This window comes from Corythoichthys intestinalis, chromosome 4, assembly GCF_030265065.1.
Source record: "Corythoichthys intestinalis isolate RoL2023-P3 chromosome 4, ASM3026506v1, whole genome shotgun sequence".
In the NCBI taxonomy this organism is placed as follows: domain Eukaryota; kingdom Metazoa; phylum Chordata; class Actinopteri; order Syngnathiformes; family Syngnathidae; genus Corythoichthys; species Corythoichthys intestinalis.
In genome coordinates this window covers 33,585,374-33,612,885 of record NC_080398.1, presented here as the reverse complement: position 1 = coordinate 33,612,885, position 27,512 = coordinate 33,585,374, and the positions used below count along the sequence as shown (strand labels likewise).

At 40.2% G+C, this 27,512-nt stretch overlaps 1 protein-coding gene across 3 annotated transcripts in view; it reads right to left on the bottom strand.

Moving 5' to 3' along the window:
* LOC130914260 (raftlin-like) overlaps positions 1-27,512 on the bottom strand; it is a 228,887-nt gene that overhangs the window by 43,741 nt on the left and 157,634 nt on the right. For all 3 annotated transcript variants that reach the window (XM_057833276.1, XM_057833277.1, XM_057833278.1), the window contains one exon: positions 13,567-13,782. In XM_057833276.1, coding sequence (XP_057689259.1) covers positions 13,567-13,782 — 216 coding nt within the window. The remainder of the gene's footprint in view (positions 1-13,566; positions 13,783-27,512) is intronic.

Here is a 27,512-nt window from a genome sequence, read left to right as displayed (position 1 = left end):
TCTTAATTGGCTAAAGCCTTACAATCCCTCTCCCTACGATTAGAGATATCGTGGGAAGCAATGTGGGGAAGCAAGGAAGTAATTAATCTTTTTCTTAACACCCTGTGTTATTTCCCAATGCAGAGAAGATATATCAATTGGTAGCACTACGCACAGTCATGGTTCCACTTCCCATCACACATTTGGGCATGGCTACAGTATCATTTACTGAAAGCTCAACAAATACACTAGATGGCAATATTTAGTCACAATATACAAAGTCACATTTGTCCTTTAAGAATTACAAGTCTTTCTATCCGTGGATCCCTCTCACAGAAAGAATGTTAATAATGTAATTGCCATCTTGAGGATTTATTGTCATAATAAACAAATAAAGTACTCAGGTACTGTATGTTGAATTTATATATTCGTCCGAGTTTTATTCATTTTTTCTTAATGCATTGCCAAAATGTATATGATCGGGAAAAAATATCGGGAATGATTGGAATTGAATCGGGAGCAAAAAAAAAAAAAAGCAGTCGGATCGGGAAATATCGGGATCGACAGATACTCAAACTAAAACGATCGGGATCGGATCGGGAGCAAAAAAACATAATCGGAACAACCCTAGTTACAATCAATCTGAATTTTTTTTCATACCGTCCAATCGGTTATTAGTTTTTTTTTTTTTTTTTTTTTTAAACTTGATTTTTAAAAATTCTATTCATTTTGACTGATAGCTATGAAGAAAGAGGACTGAAAACCTAAAAAAACAGAGCATCAAATTGTAGGAACAACAACTGGGCATAAGATGTGGAGCAGAATTTTGCAAAAGTTACGCAGGTAAAGTAGATGAAAAAAATTACTTGCACCGTGTCAAATTTGAAGTGATACCTGTTTTTGAAATTTATAATTTAATTTTTTTTTCTCACTTGTATTTTTTTATTTTTTTTCATTGTCGTGATACCGAGTTTCTAAATTAAGAAGCAGTAAAATTCCATTTCTATTAAAAGAGGGAATGATAACAATGCTTGCAACATCAGATTTTTTTTTTTTAAAACCGAGAAACATAAGGCCTATGAAAATAACATCCTTTTGCGGATCACACAAAATCACATGGTGGACCAGGTCTAGCCTTAATTTGACACCCATGCTTTAGAATTTCATACCTAAGTCCTGACTGTCCATATTTAAAACTTTACACCTCATTTCAGCTTCCCAGATGTTAAAACTTGACACCTCAGCCCCTTTTTAACTACCATCTCATCTTGTTCTAGTCATTTTACTGGACTTGCAGCATTCTGGACCAGCTGCTCATCTGCTTAACTCATTGGCTCCCGCTGACGGCGATAGATGTCCAATCCATTTGAACTGGGAGCCTCAACCCTCCTAGTTTGAATGGATTGGCAACCACTAGCAACAGATTAATTTAAATTCACAACAGAAGGATAAAAAAAGCCACATGACTGGCCGCCAATTTTTGCTCTACCTCACAGAACAGCAACACAGGAAAAAGACGACTGTGTGAAAGGGGTGAATGAGTGGCACGATCTCAAAAATGCTCCAACGCTGATACATTTCCTCCGCATCCCATCCCAGACAGACTGGCCTTCATGACCCCCCATCCACCCCCCTACCCTCTGCATCTGTTGTTATTCATTTGACACAAACACACACACAAAAGTGTACAAGTACACACACACGGTCATCCTGGCTGGCCCTGAGTGCTTTCTCATTACTGCCCCACTATTTCCACACTAATACAGTTTGCCGGAGCCCAGACGCAACACAAGACACTCCACATTTCATTACGAGACCCCCAATAATAGTGTCGGGAGGGAGGGGGAGCCTGTGACTGGAGCGACAGGAAGGAGGATAGAAAAGCAGACAGACAGCGAGGGGATTCATATATATAAATATATATCTACCCCCCCGCCCCAAAACCTAATTAGGACTGGTGCACTCTCAATTGAAGACATTTCAGACATCTGCCGGTTCCCTCAAATGCAGACATTGTTCACTCCCAACCCAAGACGCCCCTCTCCCCATCCACAGCATTCAATCTTCCAGACGTTTTTTTGGGCTGGGGGTCCTCTTCCCATTCTGGAAGTGACCATTCCATGTTAGCTAATTAGCAAACTGCACTGTGTCCTTCATGAACACAACCACTGGGTATTGTCAAAATCAGAATATAAATCACAGTATTTACCGTTATATTACTTTTGGCTCAAATGTGCATTAGAACCTGTGCTGGGTGATCTGCCCCTTCCCCCCAAAAATAATCTTTATAGATAGTTGTCATTATTTTATTTTTTTAAAACTTTGCTTTTATGTTGTCCTTTTTTTTAAACTGATAGTTGTTTTCGACCCTACTCACGACGTCACACCCACGCCATATTGTCCGTCAGCTCGTCGCGTTTATGCATTACCGCTACGTAAATTCCTCCTATTATGACGTGTTTTTCTGCTCGTTAACATTAATAATCAAAATGGTGTAGGCGTGTGTGGCGGTTGGTTGCAGTAACAGAGAAGATAGACGGAGAGACTTGAAGTTCTACCGTATTCCGAGAGACCTGGAGAGGAGAGCGAGATGGACTGCTGCAATTCGACGGGAAAACTGGGCACCAAACGATCACCACAGATTATGTAGTAGTCATTTTATATCTGGTAACCACAATTAAGATCATTGCGAGGCTAATCGCCGACAACATACAGTTTCAAATTCAAGATGCTTATTTCTTCCACCATCATTATTTTTTTGAATAATATTTAGCTGGTAACAAGTGAAAAAGGCTGGCCTCGTCTACGGATCATCAGTTAAACAGGGGTGTCCAAACTTTTTGCAAAGGGGGGCAGATTTGGTGTGGTAAAACTGTGGGGGGCTACCTTGGCTGATTAACGTAGAACAATATATTTAAACACATTTTAGCAAGCCCTTCTGTGTGTCACATTTTCTTTATTATTATTATTATTTTTAATTCATAATTTCAACAATCTCGCCTTTGTGGCGTTCTCTTTCGACACTCGGGCTCTTGCGAAATACTGCTGCTGTGAAATTAAACTAGCTTCAAGTTGCTTTCATTTCTCGCTGCGTATCTTCCCTGTAATGTTGTACATGTCAGCGTGTCATGTTTGGTAATATCGCATCACATCGAACTCTTTGAAAACAGCGACTGTCTCTTTGCAAATGAGGCAGACACAGTTGTTGCGTATTTTATTGAAGAAATAGTCCAATATCCACCTATCCTTGAAGCGTCGGCCATCGCAGTCAACTTTTTTTTTTAATTGATTGTCGCCATTTTAGAAAATTGGAAGTAGAGATGTCCCGATGGTGTTACACTTATATAGCGCTTTTCCACCTTTCAAGGCGCTCAAAGCGCTTTACACTATCCCACCATCCACCTACTGGTGACACAGCACCAGGAGCAATGTGGGGTTCAGTGTCTTGCTCAAGGACACTTAGACGTGTTCATCAGGGCGGAGAATCGAACCCACAACCTCTGGGTTGGGGTACAATTACTCTACCACTGAGCCACACACCCCACATATTTGGATCGGATCGGACGCCGATATGGGCAAAAAAATGCGCATCGGTATCGGATCGGAACACGGGAAAAATTCCGATCCAGACTTCCGATCCAGTTTTTTTTTTTTTTTTTAAAGTCCGGTCCGGGTTTTCTAGCACCCCGATTTACATAATCCATTCCAGTTTTTGCTTTGGTTTCCCTAAAATCTGGTCTGCATTTTGCGGCACACCTTCAACACACTACATCCCTGTCTCCCAATTTACCGAGAGACTTTATCGGTAAAAATGTCAGCTGTGTGGGATCATTTCACCTTAGAAGGACGACAAAGACAATGAGGCAGAGAGCAACATATGCCACAATAAAGTCAAGCGTACTGGTAAAGCTGTAAGAGGTTTTAATACAACCAACCTAATCAAGCATTTAGCGAAATACCACCACACACAATATGAGGAGTATGTTAAGAAAACCGAAGACAAAAAGAAAGGTCCTACGCAACTAACACTGGCAGAAACTTTTGCTATGCGTGACAAACTGGCACTCGACAGTCCCAAAGCCCAGGGAATAACAAGAGTCATTGCCGAAGAATTCATTCTGGATGACGAGCCATTATCTCTCGTGAGTAAAGACGCACCATCCAACACTTAGAACCACGGTACAACATGCCCAGCCGTCATTACATCCTTGAGCGATTCGGCCATGGAAGATTCGAGAACGATTCACAAACATCCAAATTTCGATTATTGAAATATGTCAAGTTAAGCGGAACTAATACACAGCGCAGTCTTCTGGAAGCAATGAGAAACGGACCGCAATGCGTCCCGAGAGTAAACATCATGCTTGTCATAGACCCGGGTAATGCCAATGCTCAACTCACGGCTTTAGCTCAACTCATGCGGCTAGATAAAAAACACAACAATACCTGACTGCTGCTGACAGCCGCTACAAACTACGTCAACATCGTTTTACTGTAGATAATAGATGTCATATGTATATAGAATTAGATGCAATATGACAGATTTGACGGCATTAGCAACATTGAAGTATTGAAAACTAGTTGCGTTAGTAAACAGCCGCCATCTTAAAGCAGGAGACTTCCCTAGTTGGCTGTTGTGAACCTTCCAAGCGAACCTAATTAACTTTTTATCTAAAATACTCCTAAATCGGCAAACTCATGACTTGAATCTATCTTCAAAACAGTTTTAAAACTTTTACATGTCGAAAGTAGACAGAAGGGAAATTATGGAATAACGGGAGCAATTTTAACAACTTTAACAGATGATTCGCAAAATTAGATGAATGTAGTTTAAAGCTGCTGATACAGAATGGGGACATGAGTATTTTATTTACTGTTTTAAAATGTTAACTTGATACTGAAATAGTCGTTTAGCCTGAGAGGCTTTTTATACAATTTTTGTAACTAATGCACGAAACATTAAAATCATCAAATAGCTTGGGAAGGCTTGTGGGATTTTCCACTGAGGTTGTTTGTGTGTTTTGCTTTTTTAAGACAGTTTACAATATTATTTGCACGCTTTACTGACTAACTATGCCATTTCTGTTTGTTATTTATAATGTTTTGTGTTTGTCACTGAATAAACAGGTCAGTTTCTTGTTACCAACCGTTGTGTGTTATTCAAACTCACCTAATTCAGCTGGCAAGTTATTATCAAGAGTACTAAAACCTTTTTCAACATGAGTCTGACAACTAAGTAAGGAGGCTAAATAACTTTAAACTTTAACACATGCTCAGATAGGCCGGTATCGGTATGAGCCAGTATCGGATCGGAAGTGCAAAAACCTGGATCGGGACATCCCTAATGTAAAACTTTGCGAGTGTGGTTTAAAGTCCAAATTTTATATTAATCACTATCAAAATAGTTGTAGATTTATTTCATTATCGATTAGGTGTTTATTAGTCTATTAATCGTGGCAGGCCTAGGATATACTGTATGCTATTGCTCCATCTGTTCAGAGTAGCAGTTTTTGAAGGTACATATTTACAGTAGTTCAGTTATGCTAATTTCTGATTGTTCATCTATGGGGGTTCATATATTTTCACATTAGGCTAGTGAACTTTATCTTAAATGAGACACACTAACATTGTGTTTTGCTTTTGATTACTCTTGTTTTATGTGTCAATTTTCCCGGAATATTTCAGCTTGGCATGACAAATGAGCAACATGAAGTCTTTTTTTCAGTTCCTAAAGTAATGCTATATGATAATCAACGGACTGTAAGGATCAACACATTTTCACTCATTCACTGCCATTGACAGCAATAGACGGCCAATCCATTTTAACTGGGAGTACTGCCAAAGATTATTATATTATTATCTGCCAGTTCAAATGGATTGGACGTCTTATTGCCATCAACGGCACCGAAACGTGATCATTCACTACCAACCCTCCCAGTTCCAATGGATTAAAAAGAAATGAAATATACATCATTTTGCGCTCATTAGTACATGCGAATTAAGGCTCGGAGACAGCGTGTGACCAGGTCATGTCTGCCCATTTTAAAATGGAGGCCGGGACCCGCGTTGACAGCTCATCTATATTTCACATGGCGGACGGGACCGAGGTGGTAAATGGGTGTATGCTTGTGAAAGCTGTTGCCGGGCAGACTTCATATGGCAGTACAGTGAAGTGGGAAGTTGGAGTAATTGATTGTTTCTTTTCACTTTTGATGTTTAAGGAAGAAACCACAAATTAGTGAATTGAAATCATGATGAATCATTATATCCTGCAGTAGATGATAATGGGGAAAAAAAGCATGTTTGTGGATAGAAGATAATCCTTTGTTAGTCCTACACAGCTTGTGATGTGTAAAAAAGGGATTAACTCGGTGCCGCTTGCCTTGTCGCGACATAAATCTCGTCTTTCTTCCGGGGTTTGGGATGCATCAGTTGCAGTCTGGATGTTGGGACGAGACCCAATTTCAGTGTGTTACTTTGATTTCAGTTTGAAAACATGTCATTTCCATATATTGAATGACGTTTCTAATATAAAAAGCTCGTTTTAACAAGTACAGGTAGCCCCCGGGCTACCAGCGAGTTCCATTCCTACGCCGGCGACGTAACCCGAATTCCTGTGCAAGTCTGCATTAACCCCTTAAGTACCCCTAAATCTCAAAATAACTATCCAAAAAGTCCAAAAGTATTGTACAGTGGTACCTCGACATACGATCGCTTCGACACACGATCTTTTCGATATCCGATGTAATGAATCGCCATTTGTTTCTACACCCGACGACATGCTTGAAATGCAACGACATGACAGCGCCGCAGACGGAGGCACGGCGGATTTTCGTGAGAGAATTCAACACAGGTTTCAAAAAGGTCGGCACAGGTGACGGAACAAGGAAAAAGGTGACGCTTAACATTGAAATGAAGATGCAAATGATAGAAAAACATGAGCGTGGAGTGAGCATCAGTGAACTGGCTCAACAACACAGCCGTAGAATGTCTACGATCTCCACGGTACTCCGACCTCCGTTTGCCAGTCTTTATAAGTTAAGGCAATTATTGTTGTGGTAATATTGCCAAAGAAATCGCCAGCTTCGTCAGGTTTTTATCATTTATTTTCAGAACTTGTCCAACACAACACGCCTACTGTCTGCCGCAGTTGACTGTGTTCTCAGCAAAACTTTTGGGCAAAAAAAAAATTTGAAAGTAAACTCTCAACCGCAACGCTCCCTCTCTCTGTCACGTCAGCGAAGGGGTGCGTTCAGGTACAGCATGCAAAACATGTCCTCCACATTCAAACCCGATTCGTTACATTATTATAGGAATTATGATTATTTTATTATTCCGGTTTTTTATTGATAATTTATATGTTTTGCTATGTGTAATTGGCATTTGTAATAGTCCAGCAGTAATTATTAGGTATTTAGTGTAGGTTTTTGGACTGTGGAACAAATTAATGGAATTTTAATGGTATTGTTATGGGAAATCCTGCTCGACATAAGACCATTTCGACTTATAAACGAGGTCCTGGAACGAATTAACCTTGTATGTAGATGTACAGCTGTATTTTGTTTAATGATGGATGAAACACTGCCCTCTGGTGGCAGTGTTGGGTCTGGCTGGACTGTCGCCTTTTATGACTGAGGCGCAGACTCAGACGTCTGACATGGATAAAGGACAGCTGCGATCTGGTTTGGCCGACATAAGGCTGTAAGTTGTTTCAGCTAATATGTTTGTCTGTATATTTGTAATTAAGTTTAGAGCTACAGTTTGTGGAGTTATGTGAGAGCGATTTGCTCTGAGAATTATCGACTTTAGTTGACTTTTGTTAGGCAAATTAGTAGTGATGCACGATAATACATTTTTCAACCGATATCGAATTTCCTGCCCCTTCCACCCGATAACCGATAATGTCACGCCGATAATTCTATTCAAATATGTATGTAAAATTTTAAAGTATACAAAGATCTAATGCTACTGTGCAAAAATGTAATTTAGTGCTATTTTTTTCCACATCAAATGTGAACAAGTAGTAAATTCCAACATCTTAACAATGGCAATGACATTGTGTAATGGTAAGCTTTTGGGAACAATTACTTAGAGAGTAAACACCAAAGTTGCACAAAAATGCCTTTAAAAGTAAGCCATTCCTAACATATATCACATTACTACACTGCAAAAACACCTCCTTAAAACTAGCAGAATTGGACAAAATTGTTGATTGCGCACTTTTGGAGGCTAAATCAAGTATATAATTATTGGATTGCATTATCGGTTGAATTTCGTTTTATCTGGATTATCTGTGTGACGTCATAATTGCCATTATCGGCCGATAATTAATATTATCGTGCATCTCTACAAATTAGGCTAATTTAATCCACCAAATTTACATATTCATCAAACTAGATGGACGTTTGAACACTATTTGTTTTGTGTCAAGTGTTGTTAAAATGTGTGTGGTTTTAAACATAAGTGTACATGCTGTATGTGTGTTACAGCTTACAAATTTTCAAAAGTGAAGGAAGTAAAAAGCTTAAAAAAAGCACAATTGCCTTGTTTGCTGTCTGTAAAGATGAACAACTTCACGTTTATTTGTGAGGACAGAACATGTTATATGAATAAAATAATGAATAAGATACCGTGAGGTACAATAAGGTACTGCTTATGCGACTAAAAAAAAAAAAAAAAAAGGAGACAAAATGGCGTACGAGACTCCGGTGTCGTAAAGTCGAAATAGCTTAAGTCGAGTCCATCGCAACACGGGGACTACCTGTGATTCCATGCAAATTTTAAAATTCAGTTTAAAAATTAACCCGCCAGGCTTATAAAGCAGTGGGGAAACATTATCATTAAATACATGTATTTAATTCAAAAAGAATATTTTATTTAGTTGCAATTTTAAATCATGAACACTATTTACACATTCTGTAATTTTTTTTAATTTAACACATATTCATTTAATTTGGATACTTTATAAATGTGAAATATTTATACATTCATTTGATGATTATTTAACCATTAATTTTATAATATAGAGATCCAGGCCTTTCTCTGATATTGTGTAATGCATTCATTTTTTTATATCCATTAATCTTGCGGTATGCCGACTTCATTGGCAGCACGCTTGTTATCTTTGCCCAAATTTAGAACGCGTGGCCACCAAACACTCTGCATGCTGAATAGCGGCTCAGGCGTCTGTGTGTCAAAACGTGAAATAAAAAGAAGGGAAGAAAGAAAGGCAGTAAATCCTTACGGCAGCTCTGGAGAGAGATTAAGCTGTTTGAGTAACAAAAAGGCACAAGCCCACTTGGCACTTTTGCTGTCACTCGCTCAGGAAGCTGAAGTCTGGGGAGACACCGGCAACATATTTGTGCGTGCGCGTATGAATGTTTAATGTTTTTGGGTAATTCAATATGTTTTTAATGCCTAGGGCCAAAGTAACAGACACACACACCAAACGCGCATGTGTATGCAAACATTGTCCCTAATATGCTCGCTCATGCCATGTCACCATGACAACACATCTGTACTACCGCTAAGGTGCGCTCGCTCTCATGTGTCAGTGGAACAAAGCGGATCAGACGTGAGGTGGCGGAAAATGTGGAAAAGGTCACAACACGGCAACTTGACACCGATGTTTATTTGCGAGAAGAAATACTTAACCTTTTATATTGTAAGTGGCAACTTTATTATTGTATATAATATATTATTATGATTTAATAATACAGGTAGTCCCCGGTTTACGAACGAGTTCCATTTCTGTGCTGGTGATGTAACCTGGATTTCCGCGTAAATCGGAATTAACCCTTTAAAAACCTCAGAAAACCATCTAAATTAAAAAATAACTGTCCAAAAACATGTATTTTAGGTAATTGTACTGTCCACGCCAAGACATTGGCGCTAAGTCCTAGCTAGACAGCGAGTTAAGCTCCGTAATGACAATGTAAGGTGTACGGGCTCAGTGGCTAGAGTAGTTGTCCCCCAACCCAGAGGTTGTGGGTTCGATTCTCTGCCCTGATGAACTCACCTAAGTATCCTTGAGCAAGATACTGAACCCCACATTGATGTAGCGTAAAGCGCTTTGAGCGCCTTGAAAGGTGGAAAAGCGCTATACAAGTATAACACAATTTACCATTTACGTGTGGTCTGCTGACTTTATTCAGCTGCTCATGAGATCGAAACTTGCAGAATGAAACTAAAATAAAAAGGAAATTAAATCAATTTAATCTTCAATAACAATTCAAATTTGCGTTTATAACTAGCTGCTGATACAGCAATAACAATCAACACAAATGATTAGCATATATCAGTTAGCGTCCGCAAATCATTAAAAACAATGACAAACTCGCCCCAAGTATTCGACCACAACTGAAAACACACAGTACTACAGGTGTTTTAAACAGATGTTGCTTCTGTGGATGCTTTACAAGCAACAAATGTGCGCTGCACAGGCTTGCTGCAATCTTTCCCCTCTCCAGTGTTGTCACAGATTACTTGAAAAAGTAATTTAATTACTCATTACACCTCAAAAAAGTGATCTAGTTACTTTACTTTTTACTTCATTATAAAAGTAACAAATTTACTTTAAATGTAATTTATTAGTTACTCTTTACCAATTTGTCTCCCTTTGCCGCCTCAACATAAGAATGACAACAGAAAAATGTCATCACGTATAATTGACTTACCGATAAATGAATTTAAAGGGCAAAATCTGAATTTTCCACATAAGGCTTAATCTTTGAGTAAGCGGAGGTTTAATTAGTCGATGGAGTTCAACCACCATTGACTCACGCTAGCTTAGCCACTCCAGAGCTTTGAAACTAACAAATAACTGATAAACTGCATGGAATCTGTTGAAATCAACTACCCGACTAATTAAACCCCGTTAACTCAAAGATTAAGACTAATGTCAAAAATTCTGAACTTTGGGTTAGTGTTTAGTGGTTCAATTCACTTTTGGCACCAATTCACTGCTTTCACTCCAAAAACTTTTAGATCTTATAAAAAAATATATATATTTCTTACCTAAAAATGCCATTACGCTAGATAACACACATCACTTAAAAGGTGTTTTTCCCACGTGTTTCAATCGAATTTCCATTTGTGTCAAGCCATTTTTAAGATGTAGTTAAGTTTTAAATTAGTCTAAACTGTAAGTCCTGATAGGATTTTGAGTTTTTGCAGTGTTCAAAATAAATGTATTGTAACATATCAGGTTATAATCTGGCGGGGATGTTTGCATGCGTTCCTGAATGCACCACGTGACGTGCCGGGGTGAGGGAGGTACGGGAGAGCGAGAGACGTGCCTTCCTGTTGTTTTTGTCGTTCCACAGGTTCCCAAAAAAGAAATAATTGCAACCTAATGAAGCGGGTGACTCTTTGTCAACGTTACAGTATGATACCTGCTGTATTTGAGCACATTAGGGGCCAGTGCTACTTGGTGTTTTATCCAGCAATGACTACTGAGCTAAAATTGACGGTTAGCTTTATCATATTTTCATTTTACACCCTCATCACTCTACAGCGCTATGTTTCACAGATTAAATAAAGCCTGTATGTAAGACACGTTAGCCACGCATCGACAATGGTCTTAATAGAAACCTAGCCCTCCGCAGGGCTAACGTTACGTACGTGAGCGAGTGACAGTAACGTCAATCTTTATTTATTAGCGCTGAGAAGTGTACTGCTTTAAGATGGCGGCTGTTTACTAACACCGCTCACTCTGTCATTTCGTATCTAGTTCAACATACGTGTGATATCTATGAGACGCATCAGATGCTACCTGCTACCACCGCATCATGCGGGCTAGTTTTTAGCAACGACGGCGTAGTTTGTAGCGGCTGTCGGCTGCAGAAAGGTTTTTTTATATTTTTTTTATTGCTTCTTCCTCTACGCACGTGACATCAGCGCGTTGTCCCGCATTAAAAGTAGTCCGGGCAAAATGTGATGTTTAGAGCTGGCAAAATTAAACGATTCCTCGAGGCAAATAAAATTACTCAGTTCAGTTCAGATCAGTTTTTAAACTCGAGTTACTCGAGTTGCTCGACTATTCCTTTCAGCTCTAGCGCGCACTACCAGTTAGTACGCCGTAAACACACGCAGTCAATTTGGCCACAAAACCTGGCAGCAACTAAGCACTTTACACTCAATCGGACTTACAACACACCCCAAAGATGCTAAACGAACATGTCACCTCACGGCATAAATGTGCAACACGAACATGATGTAAACAATGCTTGCCAACGTGGAGCGATGACTGCCAGTCGTTGCGACGAAAGGTACGAAATGGCCGTGCATGTAGAGGGGCCAAATTATCGCTGATACCCTCCAGAATGAGGGGAAAAATACTCCCGTTCATTTACATGTACACAGATTAACATTCCCTCGCACATCTCAATACTCGGCTCGAATGTGCACCCGCGCTGGCAGCCTGGCCCAAGCCTTTCTCAGTCCCCAAACCCTTAGCGTGTGTGACTCGAGACCAAAACAGGAAGTAGCTGTGAGCGGTTACCATGGAAACGAACTACCGGGAATGTTTGTAGCAGTTTCTATTAAAATGCTTTTTGTACATGACAACAATATTCTTGATTCTACATAAATTATGAGGCAATAAAGAAATAGTAACGCACAGACACTAAGGAAACGACCGTATTTTTCGGACTATAAGTCGCACCTGAGTATAAGTCGCACCAGCCATAAAATGCCCAAAGAAGAGGAAAAAAAAACATTTAAGTCGCACCGGAGTATAAGTCGCATTTTGGGGGGAAATTTACCTGATAAAATCCTTCACATAGAACAGATATGTCATCTTGAAAGGCATTTTAAAATAAAAATACAATAGAGAACAACATGCTGAATAAGTGTAAAGTATGATAATGTTACATGAACAACAAAATGCAAACGTGGCTTGTATGTTAACTTAACATAGGTATTAAGAGTTATCCAGATAAATATAGCATAAAGAACATGCTAACAAGTTTACCAAACCATCAGTGTCACTCCAAAACACCAAAAATTACGTGAAATTATATGAGGTGTTAATAATTTCACACATAAGTCACTCCAGAGTATAAGTCAAACCCCCAGCCAAACTATGAAGAAAAAACCGCGACTTACAGTCTGAAAAATACGGTAACTTTATTCAGATTACTGGTTTGGAAAAATCGCGTTAGATTACTCGTTACTGAAAGAAAGTAACGTGTTACTGACAACACTGCCACTCTCCCTCTCACTGCGCGACTTCTTCATGGGAGCAAACGCGCTCTTCTTCGTGTGTGCGCTCTTCTTCGTGTGTGCAATTACGTTCTTCGTGTGTACAAGCGCTCTCACTCGCGTGCAGAAGCACTACCTGCTCTATGCTTCCTACGCTAAAATAAAAGCATGACTCACAAAACAAAATGGTGGACGAGACTCAAATCTTTTTAGACATAGACTTCATAATCCATCTTTCCAGACCTTTTCCAGATGAATTACGACTTGTTCACTCACTTCTTCACCCCCCGAAGCCCACCAAAGAACCCAAACAGGAAATAGTTTGAATGCCATCAAGAAAACCCAGAGCACATTTTATCCTGCCCCGCATTCCCACACATTTACCGTGAGAATTTCCCAGGTGAAAGTGTCCGTCGACCAGCGAGGCTCCATTGTTGAAGTGCTGCGTCATGTGATCCAGCCAGTTGGCCTCCACTTCTCTGACGTCGTCTGCGCCGTTGACGCTAGCGTGCACCCGCAGCGGCACCTTGACTGTGTAGTACTTCACCGCGTTGCCCTCGCGCACCGCCGGGTGGTTGTACAAAGCCAGAAGTTCAGCCCCTGTAGAGAACAAGGACAAATCAAGTCATGATGTTCCATTAAATGAAAGAACTTTTGGCACACTTCGACTCTTAGGCCCGTCTGTTCTGTGTCGTTAGCATACGCTCCACAGGCGGGGTAATGTGCTGATGCGCCAAAATTCGATCCCCGTTTGTCGCTTCTCTTCTCTCCCGGCCGAACGTGCGGCGAATTAAAAGCAGCTCGGTATTTCCTGCGATTGTTTTTCCAAGAATGCGGTGAGTTAACGGGGAGCGTTTACACTGTAAGTTAATTTGCGGCCAGACGGAGTGAATAATGCATTAAAAGCTCTGCTGCCGGCTTACTGTTTACATCAAGAGGAAGTATATACATAATGCAGAGGGCCTTGGGACGGTGAAGAGAAAAGAGAGAAAAGTGCACGTGTTGCCGTATCAAACACCAGTACAGCGGGAAAGCCCCCCCCCCCCTTATCTTTTTTTGTTGGAAATATTTTAGCTCTGCTTGCACTTAGGAAAAAAAGACAAAAGCTGTGAAGCGAAAGGGAAGCAGATGAAGAAGGTGGCAACTGAGGGCACCTACAAAAGCTGTGAAGCGAAATAGGGAAGCAGATGAAGAAGGTGGCAACTGAGGGCACCTGAACTACAATCAACCAGATGGACAAACAGAGTGGGAGACAACTACAGACCAGCCACACAACGCACAAACACACCACACGAACCCATGGGAAGTCACAGACATGCATCAAACACACAAAATTACATGAACAGAGACACACAAATGAAGACACAAAGATCTACACACACAAAATAGCCACATTCACACAATAAGACATCACGGAAACACACAAATGAACTAACACATGAGGAAACAAGAAAGCACACACATATGATCACGCACACAACAACATCCACTAAACACACATTAACACATGGAAACTCACAGAAAAGGCCGAGTTATACTTCGTCAGACCTGCGCCGTCAAGGAAGACCCGAGTTACGACCCTGCGCCATAGCCTGACGCGCTCCTCTCGAATTTTCTAACCTTCGCGTTGCGTAGACACGTATGACGTGGCGAAAACGGACTGTGATTGGTCCGCTCAAACTATTGTTTCTGGTTCAGCGCGAAATCACCGCCATTGTAGAATAGAATCAAACATTTTTCTACACGCAAAAATGGACCAAGCCGACGGGAGTATCATCGAAGAGCAAGTCTCGTCAAGACATTATTATGATTGCCAAATGGCAAGGTCGGCGATTGAAAAGAAAAAATGGAAGAGCCACCGAGACGTGTGTGTTCGGAATCAAGTGGCCACACGAAGCGGGTGACCCAGTCGGCCAAAAACTGCCAACTTTTTATCACTTTGTCGTATTTTGGGTTGGTGCACTTCATCATTTATTGTGTACATATGTTTGAACACTTTAATGCGGATTAAAAGCCTGGTCGGAATAAAAATGCTTCATGTACACCAGTCTTATTTTTGTCAACGATGACGATAACGAAAATATTTCGTCAGCGAACAATTTTTTCATGACCATGACGTCAAGATGACGAGCTAAAAACGTGTCTTGGGAGACTAAAGCCTGAGTTATACATTGCATCGCATTGCCGTGACGGCGTAGCGACGATGTAGACCCTACGGCGTCAATGAGCATTCGATAGCATTGCGAAACGCGTTGCTTTGTAATTCACCGCTAAGCCACTAGAGGGGTGTGACGTTGTGTTTATACGAATATCGGGGACTCTTGTCGACTTCCAGTTTTCTTCCGGTTACACAAAAATGCCAACGGAGATGAAACGCTTGAATGTGGTTCTTCAGCTCATCAACATTGAGCAACAAATGTTGATCATACAAATGTTGAGGTGCAGGCGACGCAGAAGACTGTTGCGGAGGTGGTCTGTTCCACTGTTAATGCCGCACAGAGACTGGCAGTCACATTACGAATTCTAGCATCGGGTGGAAACCAGCAAGCTGCATTGTCCAGTGTTTTGTCTGATTTCTTTGCATCCAGTCCTATAATCATCCAGTGGAAAGCCATAGCAGATTTCTGGCGGCTATGGAACTATGATGGTAAATACATTATCATAAAAGCACTTAGGCACTCTCAATCAGTGATGATGTATCAAGTGTGTGAACTGTCTCTTGTTGGAAATTAAAACATCAAAACAACTCTTTTGACACCAAACTTGTGCTTTATTCTTCATATACTTGAAGTGTAAAATGTAATAAGTCACAGACTCACAGCAAACATATGTGCACAATAAATGATGTTCACCAACCAAAAACGACATAAAATGATGAAAAAACTGGCAGTTTTTGTCCGACTGTGTCACCGCTTCGTGTGGCCATTCGCTTCCGAACTCACACAAACGGAGGTTCTTCCATTTTTTTTATGCAATAGCTGACTTCCAGCTCCGTATTTTCAGCAATCTCCTTCCATGAATTGCTTGCCATTTAGCACTCTTTAGAATTTCTTGTATAGACATTATAGAGGTTGTCATACTTGCGGACCTCTTCGATGATCCTCTCGTCGGCTTGGTCCATTTTTGCGTGTAGCACAACAATGTTTGAAAATGGCTGTGATTTTGCGCTGAACCGGAAACAACAGTCTGAGCGGACCAATCACAGTCCATTTACGTCACATTACCACGTGTTGACGTTACGCACAGTCAGGATTCTGTTGAGGTGCACGTCAGGCTGCGCGGAGGGTCGTAACTCGGGTCTGCCTTGACGGTGAAGGTCTGTCATAGAAGCATAACTCAGCCTTAAAGTGCATGTGACACGAAAAAGCATGTTTATTTCATAATACACGTGGTATTTTATGCTCCTGAATGATATGGACTGCTTGGATGTGTGTGGAAGCGATCGCTATATTTATTTAGTTTTTAGAATCCCGCACCATGAAAATGAGTGACTTCCGGCTTCGGTCTTGCATTGAGGAGGAGGGCGCTGTTACGTGTACGGGAGAAGGACTCCTCTTCACTATGCAGCCTACTGTTGTGTATGAGGACTAAGGATTAATCTGATTTTTCAGATTAATACGTTTATTTTTCAAATCACGCCAGCCAAACGGGTGCAAGACAATCTTGCTGTATGAGGGAGAGGCGTGTGCACCTTTTTGGAGTTTCAAAAGGTTCCCATTCACCGTGGATATTGGCCAAAACAAGCCCTACTACTGTGGGACCGTGGGACTTACGAGGAAGTGAGTAAACATCGAGTTTTGTATTATGTCAAATACGAATACAGCGATTACAAAGTAAACACTACAAACTTTCTTTAAATAAAGGACTACTTACGTTTGATCATTGATAGGAATGTAAAAAGCTCTCCTCATGCACATTAGCTGCACGTTAGCTGCACAACAACTGCAGCCGCCCTCCTCCGGGGAACGAGCTGTAAATTGCTTTCCGCCGGAGGGTTTGCCGATCCGCGAAGACAATCGACAACTCAGTCGTCATGTCATATAATCCGCTTCGAAGACTTTGAAACATCACTCGGTTCGGGTTAGCATGCCGGCTAGCTGTCACGCCTCTTGGTTTGTTTACATTCTCCGAAGCCAGGGAAGGGAAATGACATATGTCCGATTTAGGTGTCATAAAATATCGTTCGGGAGGTGCGACAGTAAAGGTGAAGTCGACAGTTTTGACCATTATGGAGTAATTTTGCCATGTCGTCCTGAATAAGTGCATTTTTATTATTTCATATTCCATTTAGCACAAGACTGTTATTTGTCATGACCATGCCATTTATTTAGCAGTTGGGGAAAATACTTGGATAAAAAGAATATCCTGTAAAAATATTGGAGTAGAGAGACAGAAACAATGACATTTTGCAGATCTCTTCGTCGCGTTTTACTCGTTGTGAATAGTTCCCCCTCGACGGGCTGACTGGTCCTTCTCAAGCCATTTATTTAGCTATTGGGGAAAAATACTTGGATAAAAAGAATATCCTGTAAAAATATTGGAGTAGAGAGACTGAAACAATGGCATTTTGCGGCTCTCTTCGTCGCGTTTTCCTCGTTCTGAATAATTCCCCCTCAATGAGCTGAATAGCAAAACCGATGAGCCCCGTCTCCCGCTGACGTCATCCACCTGTTGGGGACGCTTGAGCCCTATAATGGTAGGCGTGGCTAACCGGCAGATTAAAGGACTAATTTCTCGTCATCTGCGCTTTACTAAATTGTTGTATATAGTCGAATCGTCTCAAAATATGATTCTAATTCACTTAAAAATGTTATTTAAGACTTTTTTTCTCCTGTCGTATGCTCTTTAAAACATGACGAGATGGATGCCAGTTGTCTGACGAGACGAGAACAAGATGAAAATTCGCCTTGGTTTCCATTACAAGTTCACAATGTGTGACATTTTCTTATCGTATGTGTGGTTAGTACACATTTAGCAGTGTTTGGTCGTGTCACTCGTTTGACATTCTGCGCCCCCCGCCCCACACACTGGGGTGACCCATTCCAGGCTCCTTTTGTGAAACGTGTGAGGTGCTGCTTGTTAAGTTCTGCTTTATCTTGGCTAGATCTGCCATGTTGCTGTAGCTTTTTAAGGTCTGTGATAACTTGTAATGTTAGGATAGCGTTCGCGTTAGCATTAGCATTTAATGTGGGGAGTGTCTTCTTGAACTCCCGGAAAACGTTCTACATCCGGTTCGTGGCGGCCAGGTGAGTTTAATTAATTGCAAATAATGTGCCGTTTTCCTGCTGTGTATTATCATCGTGAAGATGGTGATGTCCATGTAGACTACAATTATGTGCTCGTCTGTCAGTGTCAAACCTTTTAATAATTATTGATTTATTCATGGACTAAAACTTTTAAAGTTTATAGACGAAAATATTTTGAGAATTGTCGACTCAACTAGGCGAAATTTGTCTGAGTTTCTGTCGACTAAAACTAGACGAAGACAAACACATTTTGAAATGACTAAAATATTATTTAGACTAATAAGTGTTTTTGTCCAAAAGACAAAGACGAAAATTAAAAGGGCTGCCAAAAACAACACTGATGTACACACCCCATTCAGAATATTCTAACCCGACCCAGTCCATTCATATCAAGATTCTATTCCGAACGAGAAGGGTCGTGTACGATGAGTGATAATCCAATCGGCATGCATGAAAACACTTCATTCCAAAATTTCGGAACAACCAATCTTTACCATGCATGTCTGTGACGTCAGTATATGCGTTGCTGTTATTCCCGGAAGCTAGTAGAAGCAGAGCTAGTGGAAGACATAGCAGGCGCAAAACTAAGCTGGTCTGTATTTGAGACAAACACGTTGCTGGAGATATTAAAAGATCTTAAAAATTGTTTAAAGACTTGATGGTAGAAAAATAGGAAAAATACACTAAATAACATTTTATAATGAAATTAACAGAGCATTATTTTGTTAACATTGAAGTCAGGGAAGCTACTTGTACAATTTGTGGTATTTTTGGTCATGCTGAATTCAAATGCTCTGAGAAAGATGAGCCTTAACACATTAGTGATTACGAGTACGTCCTATTCATATGCTTTTGTTGTGGTTGCAAAAAAAAAAAAACATAGCAGACAAGAACGTCATTTTGGTTTGTTGCACGTGTAAAACTGCTTTAGACATAGTAATTCATCTACAACAACAAGAGAATGCATTAAAATGCAAATGTAAGTTTTAGCTTGAAACTGAACATACTGTATTCGCTAACACTTGGTTAAAAAAAAAGTTTAATGAATGTGTACACTACGTGATTATCCTGCATAAAAAAACAAATATGCACATTGATGATAAATCTTCTTAACCCTTTAACACCGAACGTGTCGGCAGCGTCGCGTTTACGCATATCGTCTTTGAAGCTTCGTCACGCTGTAATTACATCACCCACGTGCTGCTGGTTGGTCTCGTTTGAAAGTGCGGAAGTTGATGTCCACTCCAGTTTTTATTTGAAGTCAATCAGCCGAGAAAAACGGGAGATAATGTCATTTGAGTTTCATACTTTTATTGCACTTATAAATATGCATTAAAACGCTGCACGGACCATGTATCCATCTCCATATTTCCATCATTTCTTGTCCTTTTTCAAAACCGAAAGCAGCATAAGAGACTACTTATCCCAAGTGTCGTTGTGATGTCAGGAAGGACGAACCGAATGTGATCATTTTTATTAAATTTCCGAGCGAGGCGCCAACTATTGAAAGGGAGGCATGCGAAGCAAGCAACGGCCGGTGTTGTGCCGAAAAATGCACAACAGCGGTTTGTTTGAGCGAGCGACTTTGAAACGTGCAGAATGAATCTGAAACTACAATTAGCACAAGCTAATGCATTATTTCATTAACTCAAGGAAGAAGATGAGTCGTATTTGTCGTTGTTTTCCTCTGATGAATCGGCGTCTCGGCGAGTAGAAGTGACAGTAGAGCGCAAACGGCGAAAGAGTAGGCTGCGTGACGTTCTATGTGACGCAGCTCCCTCCGTGACCTGTTCAAGAAGAAGCTTTATTGAGTGTGCAAAAAAAAAAAAAAAAAAAAACTTTATTGGGTCGCATGCCTGAAAAATTTGAATTCAACTACTTGTCAATATTTTTGAAAAAACTTTTTTTCAATGTTATATATATTTTTCTTCACTATAATCTTTTCAATTTTTATGTAGATGTGCGTTCGAGAAGCTTGATTGCATGTACGTATATACTTTTGATAAGGTGATGGGTACAACACCTAACTTAAAGAGATATCCGCCAAACCCTTTTTGTGTTAGATGATATAAATTTTTTTCTCACTATTTTGCACACTATATAACCTGTTTTGACCATAGTATTTGTAAAGGCCAAAAACGCCTATGACCATACCTGCTGGTTGTGGTGAATTGTCAAACATAAAACTATTCAATCTTATTTTTTTCTATTGAATGTTTATCCTAACAAGTTGAATAAATATTATCAAGCTTCAAAACAGTTGGTTGAGTATGTTTGGTTGTCAATGGGACGTCAACATTACAAATTTTGAAAAAAGATTTTGGGATTTTGTCTTTTTGGGTCCAAAATGTGGATTATAATTGGTCAGTGAAGAAAACAACAGTTTAGACATGAAGTTCAAGGTGTCCTGAAAAAAGGGACCAAATTTGGCCATTGTAAACAATTTTTTCTTTGAAATATAAAGGCAACATCAAATGCATGCGAATTCGGCCAAAATAGGCTTAGGTGTTTAAGGGTTAAACAACTATTTTCTTACTATACATAATTACGAGACCATTTGAAGGCAGCACCAATCTGTGAATGTCACAATAACTTGAATGAACATGCAAATCCTAATCGGATGACTATTAATAGTGTCCATGAAACCAGTGCATCTGATCATAAAATAAAATCATAATTATAAAATCAAATTTTGTTCATGTAACCGTAGCCACAGACCCACACAAAAACACACAAAGCTACTCACACACAAAACAACAACCACAACCCACATTAACACATGGAAACTCACACAAATATATGTAACACACATGAAAACACGAAAGAACACAAACTGACCCATGCAATAAATCGCACAAGGCCACTGACACACAAAAACACACAAGCATGAATACATGAAAACTTCACTGACACACAAAAAGGCAAAAAGCCACACAGACACAAACACTCCAACAAGCAGGCACAAAGGCATACTCACACACAAACACAGAAATGAACACAATAAACCACTTTACACAAATACATAAACGTACACAAATATCCATGAAAAAAAGCAAAATAACCCATGAGCATACACATAAACCAACATGAAGAGACAAAAATAAACACCACACAGACACACTTAGATGTGGCAGCGAGGGAGTCGAGGCTCGGTTCCGGTGTCAGCGCGCGGACAAAAAAATTGAATCATTCATGAGCGCTTCACGTCAACCGGGTCTGACGGACGAGGCGGCCAGACGCCAAACTCTCCCCCCAAATGTTGACATTTGGTCCGGTCGCCGCTGAATTCTCACAGGCACAACACTGGGAACAGAGCCGGCCGACATTCTTTCTGAACGCCAACACATCCATCTCAGAGGACTTGTCGTAGATTGCCGGCGTCATGTTAGCTGGCTTCTTCGCATGATACTAATTGCTTAGACCAAATACCTTGAGATTCGAGTAAACAGATATACCTAAACGACTTAGGAATGTTTTCTGTAATAATCCAGTATAATAGTACAGTCCCTGACAAAAGTTTTGTCGCTTATCCATTTTGTAGAAACAATTGCTAATAACCTGACTTTTAATTATTCAATTGGTTTCAGAAATGGCTCATATAAAAGCTAAGACCCTCCCAAAGGATGTTGAATGTACAAAAATATATTTGTTTCACTGAAAAACGATTTATCATTTAATGAAGACATAAAGGTCAAATTTTGGCAAGGCAAAAGTTTTGTCGCCTACAGAAAGTAGTGTTAAAATTGAACAAAAAATGTACTTCAAATACAAAAATATGTTAAATAACATAACCGAATTAAGTAGTGGTGCTGTGAGATCCAAATTTAATATTTTCTATGACTTCCATGGGCTTGAAGGACTGCATCCATGCGGTTCGGCAAGGATTCATATAATTTATTGATGCAGTCATCAGGAACATCAAAGAAAGCGGTCTTGCATGCCTCCCAGTGTTTATCAACATTCTTGGGTTTCATTTTCCATGCTTCCTCTTTCCTGGAGGATCTTGATCTTCTTTGCCTTGAGGAACTTTGAGGTAGGGATTGAAGTATGCGATGGAGCACCATCCTGCTGCAGAATTTGTCCCTTTTTATGGTTAGGAATGTAAGAGGCAGCTAAGATTTGTTGATATTTCAGACTATAGACCCTACCCACCGACGTCACAAAACCACGTGCTCGCTGTATGGTTCCGCCCACTTGTCCGTCATTTGGTCTCTGTATTAGCATTGGTTTCAATTGATCGAGGAATTTGCTTTCTGATGCCGTAAACTCACTGGATGTATTGCATAAAAGGCGTTATGTGGAAAAGCTTCGTTCTATACAGTCGCCAGATCCATATTTGATGCCCAAATCGATGTTTTTCGACCCACTGTCTTCGCCCTGTCTGCCTGACATCTGCTACGCTGATATTTACAATTATCTTGTCCACACAAAATCAGCCTATTCTCACGAAAATTTGAAAAACTTCAAGAGCTTGGAGGCTTATAAATACTTCGTTGCTGGTTGGGTGAAACAGGTCTTCGTCCACGAAAATTCGGCAGGAATCTATCTTGTGCTCGGAAAGGTGAGTTACGAAATTTTCAATTCAAAATCTTTTGTTATTGCTAACATCCACTGTCAAGTCTAATGTATTTCATGTCGTTTGTCAATGGAGTTAAGGCTTTTAATGTTTATATGGTTTAGCGATAGCACTCTCACTACATACATACAGTATGTGTATGTTGTCGGCGATTAGCCTAGCAATGATCTTAATTGTGGTTATTTGTCAGCCCAAAACCCTCTAAGTATATCTTAAATGCATCTTACCGGATATAAAATGACTACTACATAGTCTGTGGTGATTTTTTGGTGCCAAGTTTTCACGTCGAATTGCAGCCGTCTATTTCGCTCTCCTCTTTGGATCCCTCGGAATACGGTAAAACTTCAAGTCTCTCCTTCCATCTTCTCTGTTAGTGCAACCAACAGCCACACACGCCTTCACCATTTTGATTATTAATGTTAAGGAGCAGAAAAACACGCCGTAAATAGGAGGAATGTACGTAGCCGTAACAGGTTAACACTATGTTTTGACGGACAATTGGGCGGTACCATTCAGGAGAGCGGAGTTGTGACGTCACGTGGGTAGGGTCTATTTATGTTGCCTTCCACCCTACAGATCTCTCGCACACCCCCATACTGGACGTAACCCCAGACCATGATTTTGCCACCACCAAACTTCACTCTTTTCTGAGTGAATCTCGGATCCATACGGGCTCCAGTAGGTCTCCTGCAATATTTGCTGTGACTGTGGTGTAATTCAATGGAAGATTCATCTGAAAAATCCACCTTTTGCCACAAAACAGTGAAGTTTGGTGGTGGCAAAATCATGTTCTGGGGTTACATCCAGTATGGGGGTGTGCGGGAGATCTACAGGGTGGAAGGCAACATAAATAGTCTGAAATATCAACAAATCTTAGCTGCCTGTTACATTCCTAACCATAAAAAGGGACAAATTCTGCAGCAGGATGGTGCTCCATCGCATACTTCAATCTCTACCTCAAAGTTCCTCAAGGCAAAGAAGATCAAGATCCTCCAGGACTGGTCAGACCAGTCACCAGACATGAACACAATGAAAGAGGAAGCATGGAAGACGAAACCCAAGAATGTTGATGAACTCGGGGAGACATACAAGACTGCTTTATTTGATGTTTCTGATGACTTCATCAATAAATTGTATTAATCCTTGCCGAACCGCATGAATGCAGTCCTTCAAGCCCATGGAAGTCATATAAAATATTAAATTTGAATCTCACAGCACCACTACTTAATTTGCTTATTTTGTGTGACATATTTTTGTATTTGAAGTACATTTTTTGTTCAATTTTCACACTACTTTCTGTAGGTGACAAAACTTTTGTCTTGCCAAAATTTTACCTTTATGTCTTCATTAAATGATAAATCTTTTTTCAGTGAAACAAATATATTTTTGTACATTCAACATCATTTGGGAAGGTTTTAGCTTTCATATGAGCCATTTCTTAAACCAATTGAATAATTAAAAGTCAGGTTATTAGCAACTGTTTCTACAAAATGGATAAGCGACAAGACTTTTGCCAGGGACTGTAGTTTTATGGCTCTTACTGTACCCATAGAATGACTACTAAAATTACCTACCATTGTGGGAGCTGCGAAGTAAAGATGACAGATTGTGATCTTTAGCTTTTGCCTGTGAATGATTCTGGAAATGAGGCCCGACACTGAAACGCTAACCCATCATCAAAGATGATATCAGATGACGGCCAAGCTCTCGGAGCGCAAACTCCAGATGAGTAGATAGTTTTCTGTTGAGATGGCAAATATTTCTTTATCAACAGCCTTACAAGCAAATAGCATCAATCTTTTAGCAGGGCCTTGCGGTTCCCAGATGATAAAGACAAATAAGTCGTCTTTGCCAAGTGCGTGCGACCTTCGTCTGCTAGTGACGCAATGAGTTTTGTGGCTTTCACAGGCGAGGAACGAGAAGTCTGATCTGTGTTTATCTGGGGCAAAGCACTAAAATGATCATAATGGTTGGTTACGCATCATGGAATTAACTCATTCACTGCCAAGAATGTTCAAAGCAAGGATCAGCTTAGTTGCAGTCGTTCATGAGCTTTTCAGTGATCTTTAAAGATCCAAAGAACATTGTGTTTTTAGATACTAAACTAACACCAAATATACCGAAAGAAAGCATAGACTCACTCACGGGAATAGGTTTGTAGTAATTCTTTCTGTTCTTCCGTAATCAGGAGTAGAACATGGCTCGTTTCCCCGCGCCCCACCATAAAAAACAATTTGATGGAGAGAAACAGTACTGACTTTGATGGTGGGAATTAGAGATGTCCCGATCCGATATTTGGATCGGATCGGACGCCGATATGGGCAAAAAAATGTGCATCGGTATCGGGTCGGAACACGGGAAAAATTCCGATCCAGACTTCCAATCCAGTTTTTTTAAAGGCCGGTCCGGGTTTTCCAGCGCACTGATTTACATAATCCATTCCAGTTTTTGCTTCGGTTTCCCTAAAATCCGGTCCGCATTTTACGGCACACCTTCAACACACTACATTTACATTACCATCTCCCAATTTACCGAGAGACTTTATCGGTAAAAATGTCAGCTGTCTGGGATCATTTAGCCTTAAAGGACGACAAAGACGAAGAGGCAGAGAGCAACATATGCCACAATAAAGTCAAGCGTAGTGGTAAAGCTGTAAGAAGTTTTAATGCAACCAACCTAATCAAGCATTTCGCGAAATACCACCACAAACAATATGAGGAGTATGTTAAGAAAACTGAAGACAAAAAGAAAGGTCCCACGCAACTAACACTGGCAGAAACTTTTGCTATGCGTGACAAACTGGCACTCGACAGTCCCAAAGCCCAGGGAATAACAAGAGTCATTGCCAAAGAATTCATTCTGGATGACGAGCCATTATCTCACGTGAGTAAAGACGCACCATGCAACACGCGATTCGGCCGCTGAAGATTCGAGAACGATTCACAAACATCCAAATTCCGATTATTGAAATATGTCAAGTAAAGCGGAACTAATACACAGCGCGGTCTTCGGGACGCAATGAGAAACTGACCGCATTGCGTCCCGAAAGTAAACACAACTTGTCTTAGACCCGGGTAATGCCAATGCTCAACTCATGGCTTTAGCTCAACTCATGCCGCTGGATAAAAAACACAAGAATACTTGACTTCTGCTGACAGCCGCAACAAACTACGTCAATGTCGTTTTACCGGAGATAATACATATCATATGTATATAGAACCAGATTCTACACGACGGACTCGACTGCGTTTGCAACATTGAAGTATTGAAAACCAGATGCGTTAGTAAACAGCCGCCATCTTAAAGCAGGAGACTTCCCTAGTAGGCTGTTGTGAACCTTCCAAGCGAACCTGATTAACTTTTCATCTAAAATACTCCTAAATCGGCAAAATCTTGACTGAATCTATCTTCAAAACAGTTTTAAAACTTTCACATGTCGAAAGTAGACAGAAGGGAAATTATGGAATAACAGGAGCAATTTTAACAACTTTAACAGTTGATTCGCAAAATTTAATGAATGTAGTTTAAAGCTGCTGATAAAGAATGGGGACTTGAGTATTTTATTTACTGTTTTAAAATATTAACTTGATTCTGAAATAGTCGTTTATTTAAACCTGAGAGGCTTTTTATACAATTTTTGTAACTAATGCACGAAACATTAAAAGCATCTAATAGCTTGGGGGATTTGTGGGATTTTCCACTGAGGTTGTTGGTGTGTTTTGCTTTTTTAAGACAGTTTACAATATTATTTGCACGTTTTACTGACTGATTATGCCATTTCTGTTTGTTATTTATAATGTTTTGTGTTTGTCACTGAATAAACAGGTCAGTTTCTTGTTACCAACCGTTGTGTGTTATTCAAACTCACCCAATTCAGCTGGCTAGTTGTTATCAAGGGTACTAAAACCTTTTTCAACGTGAGTCTGACAACTAAGTAAGGAGGCTAAATAACTTTAAACTTTAACACATGCTCAGATAGGTCGGTATCGGTATCGGCCAGTATCTGTATCAGATCGGAAGTGCAAAACAATATCGGTATCGGATCGGAAGTGCAAGAACCTGGATCGGAACATCCCTAGTGGGAATTATTGGTTTTGTAACACTTCAAACCTTCGTTGACAGATAGTCAAGTACATGCTTGATTATTCCCCTATTTCCTCGTTCATACTTTACAACTACCTGTCCCGCTAAGCTCCTGGCCTGGATAAACCTGCCCATGACTTCAACATTGCCCTTTTCATTCATCAACATGTTCATTAAGAGCTGAACCAATTACTTTCTCTGCCTGGTATCCCTTAAAGGGCTTTATCTTGCATTTTCCAGAATTTCTCTTTGAGATCACATCCTACTAGTCATTATACATAATACCGCCAAGCATCTCAACTTGACAGTCTTTGTCCAGGAGGTGCATTCTTCTTCAACTCATCCTTTAAGACAACTGCTATTCCATCCAATTTTCTTCCTATCTTCACCATGGTGAAGCATTTTGAGCCCTGCTCCTAAAGGGT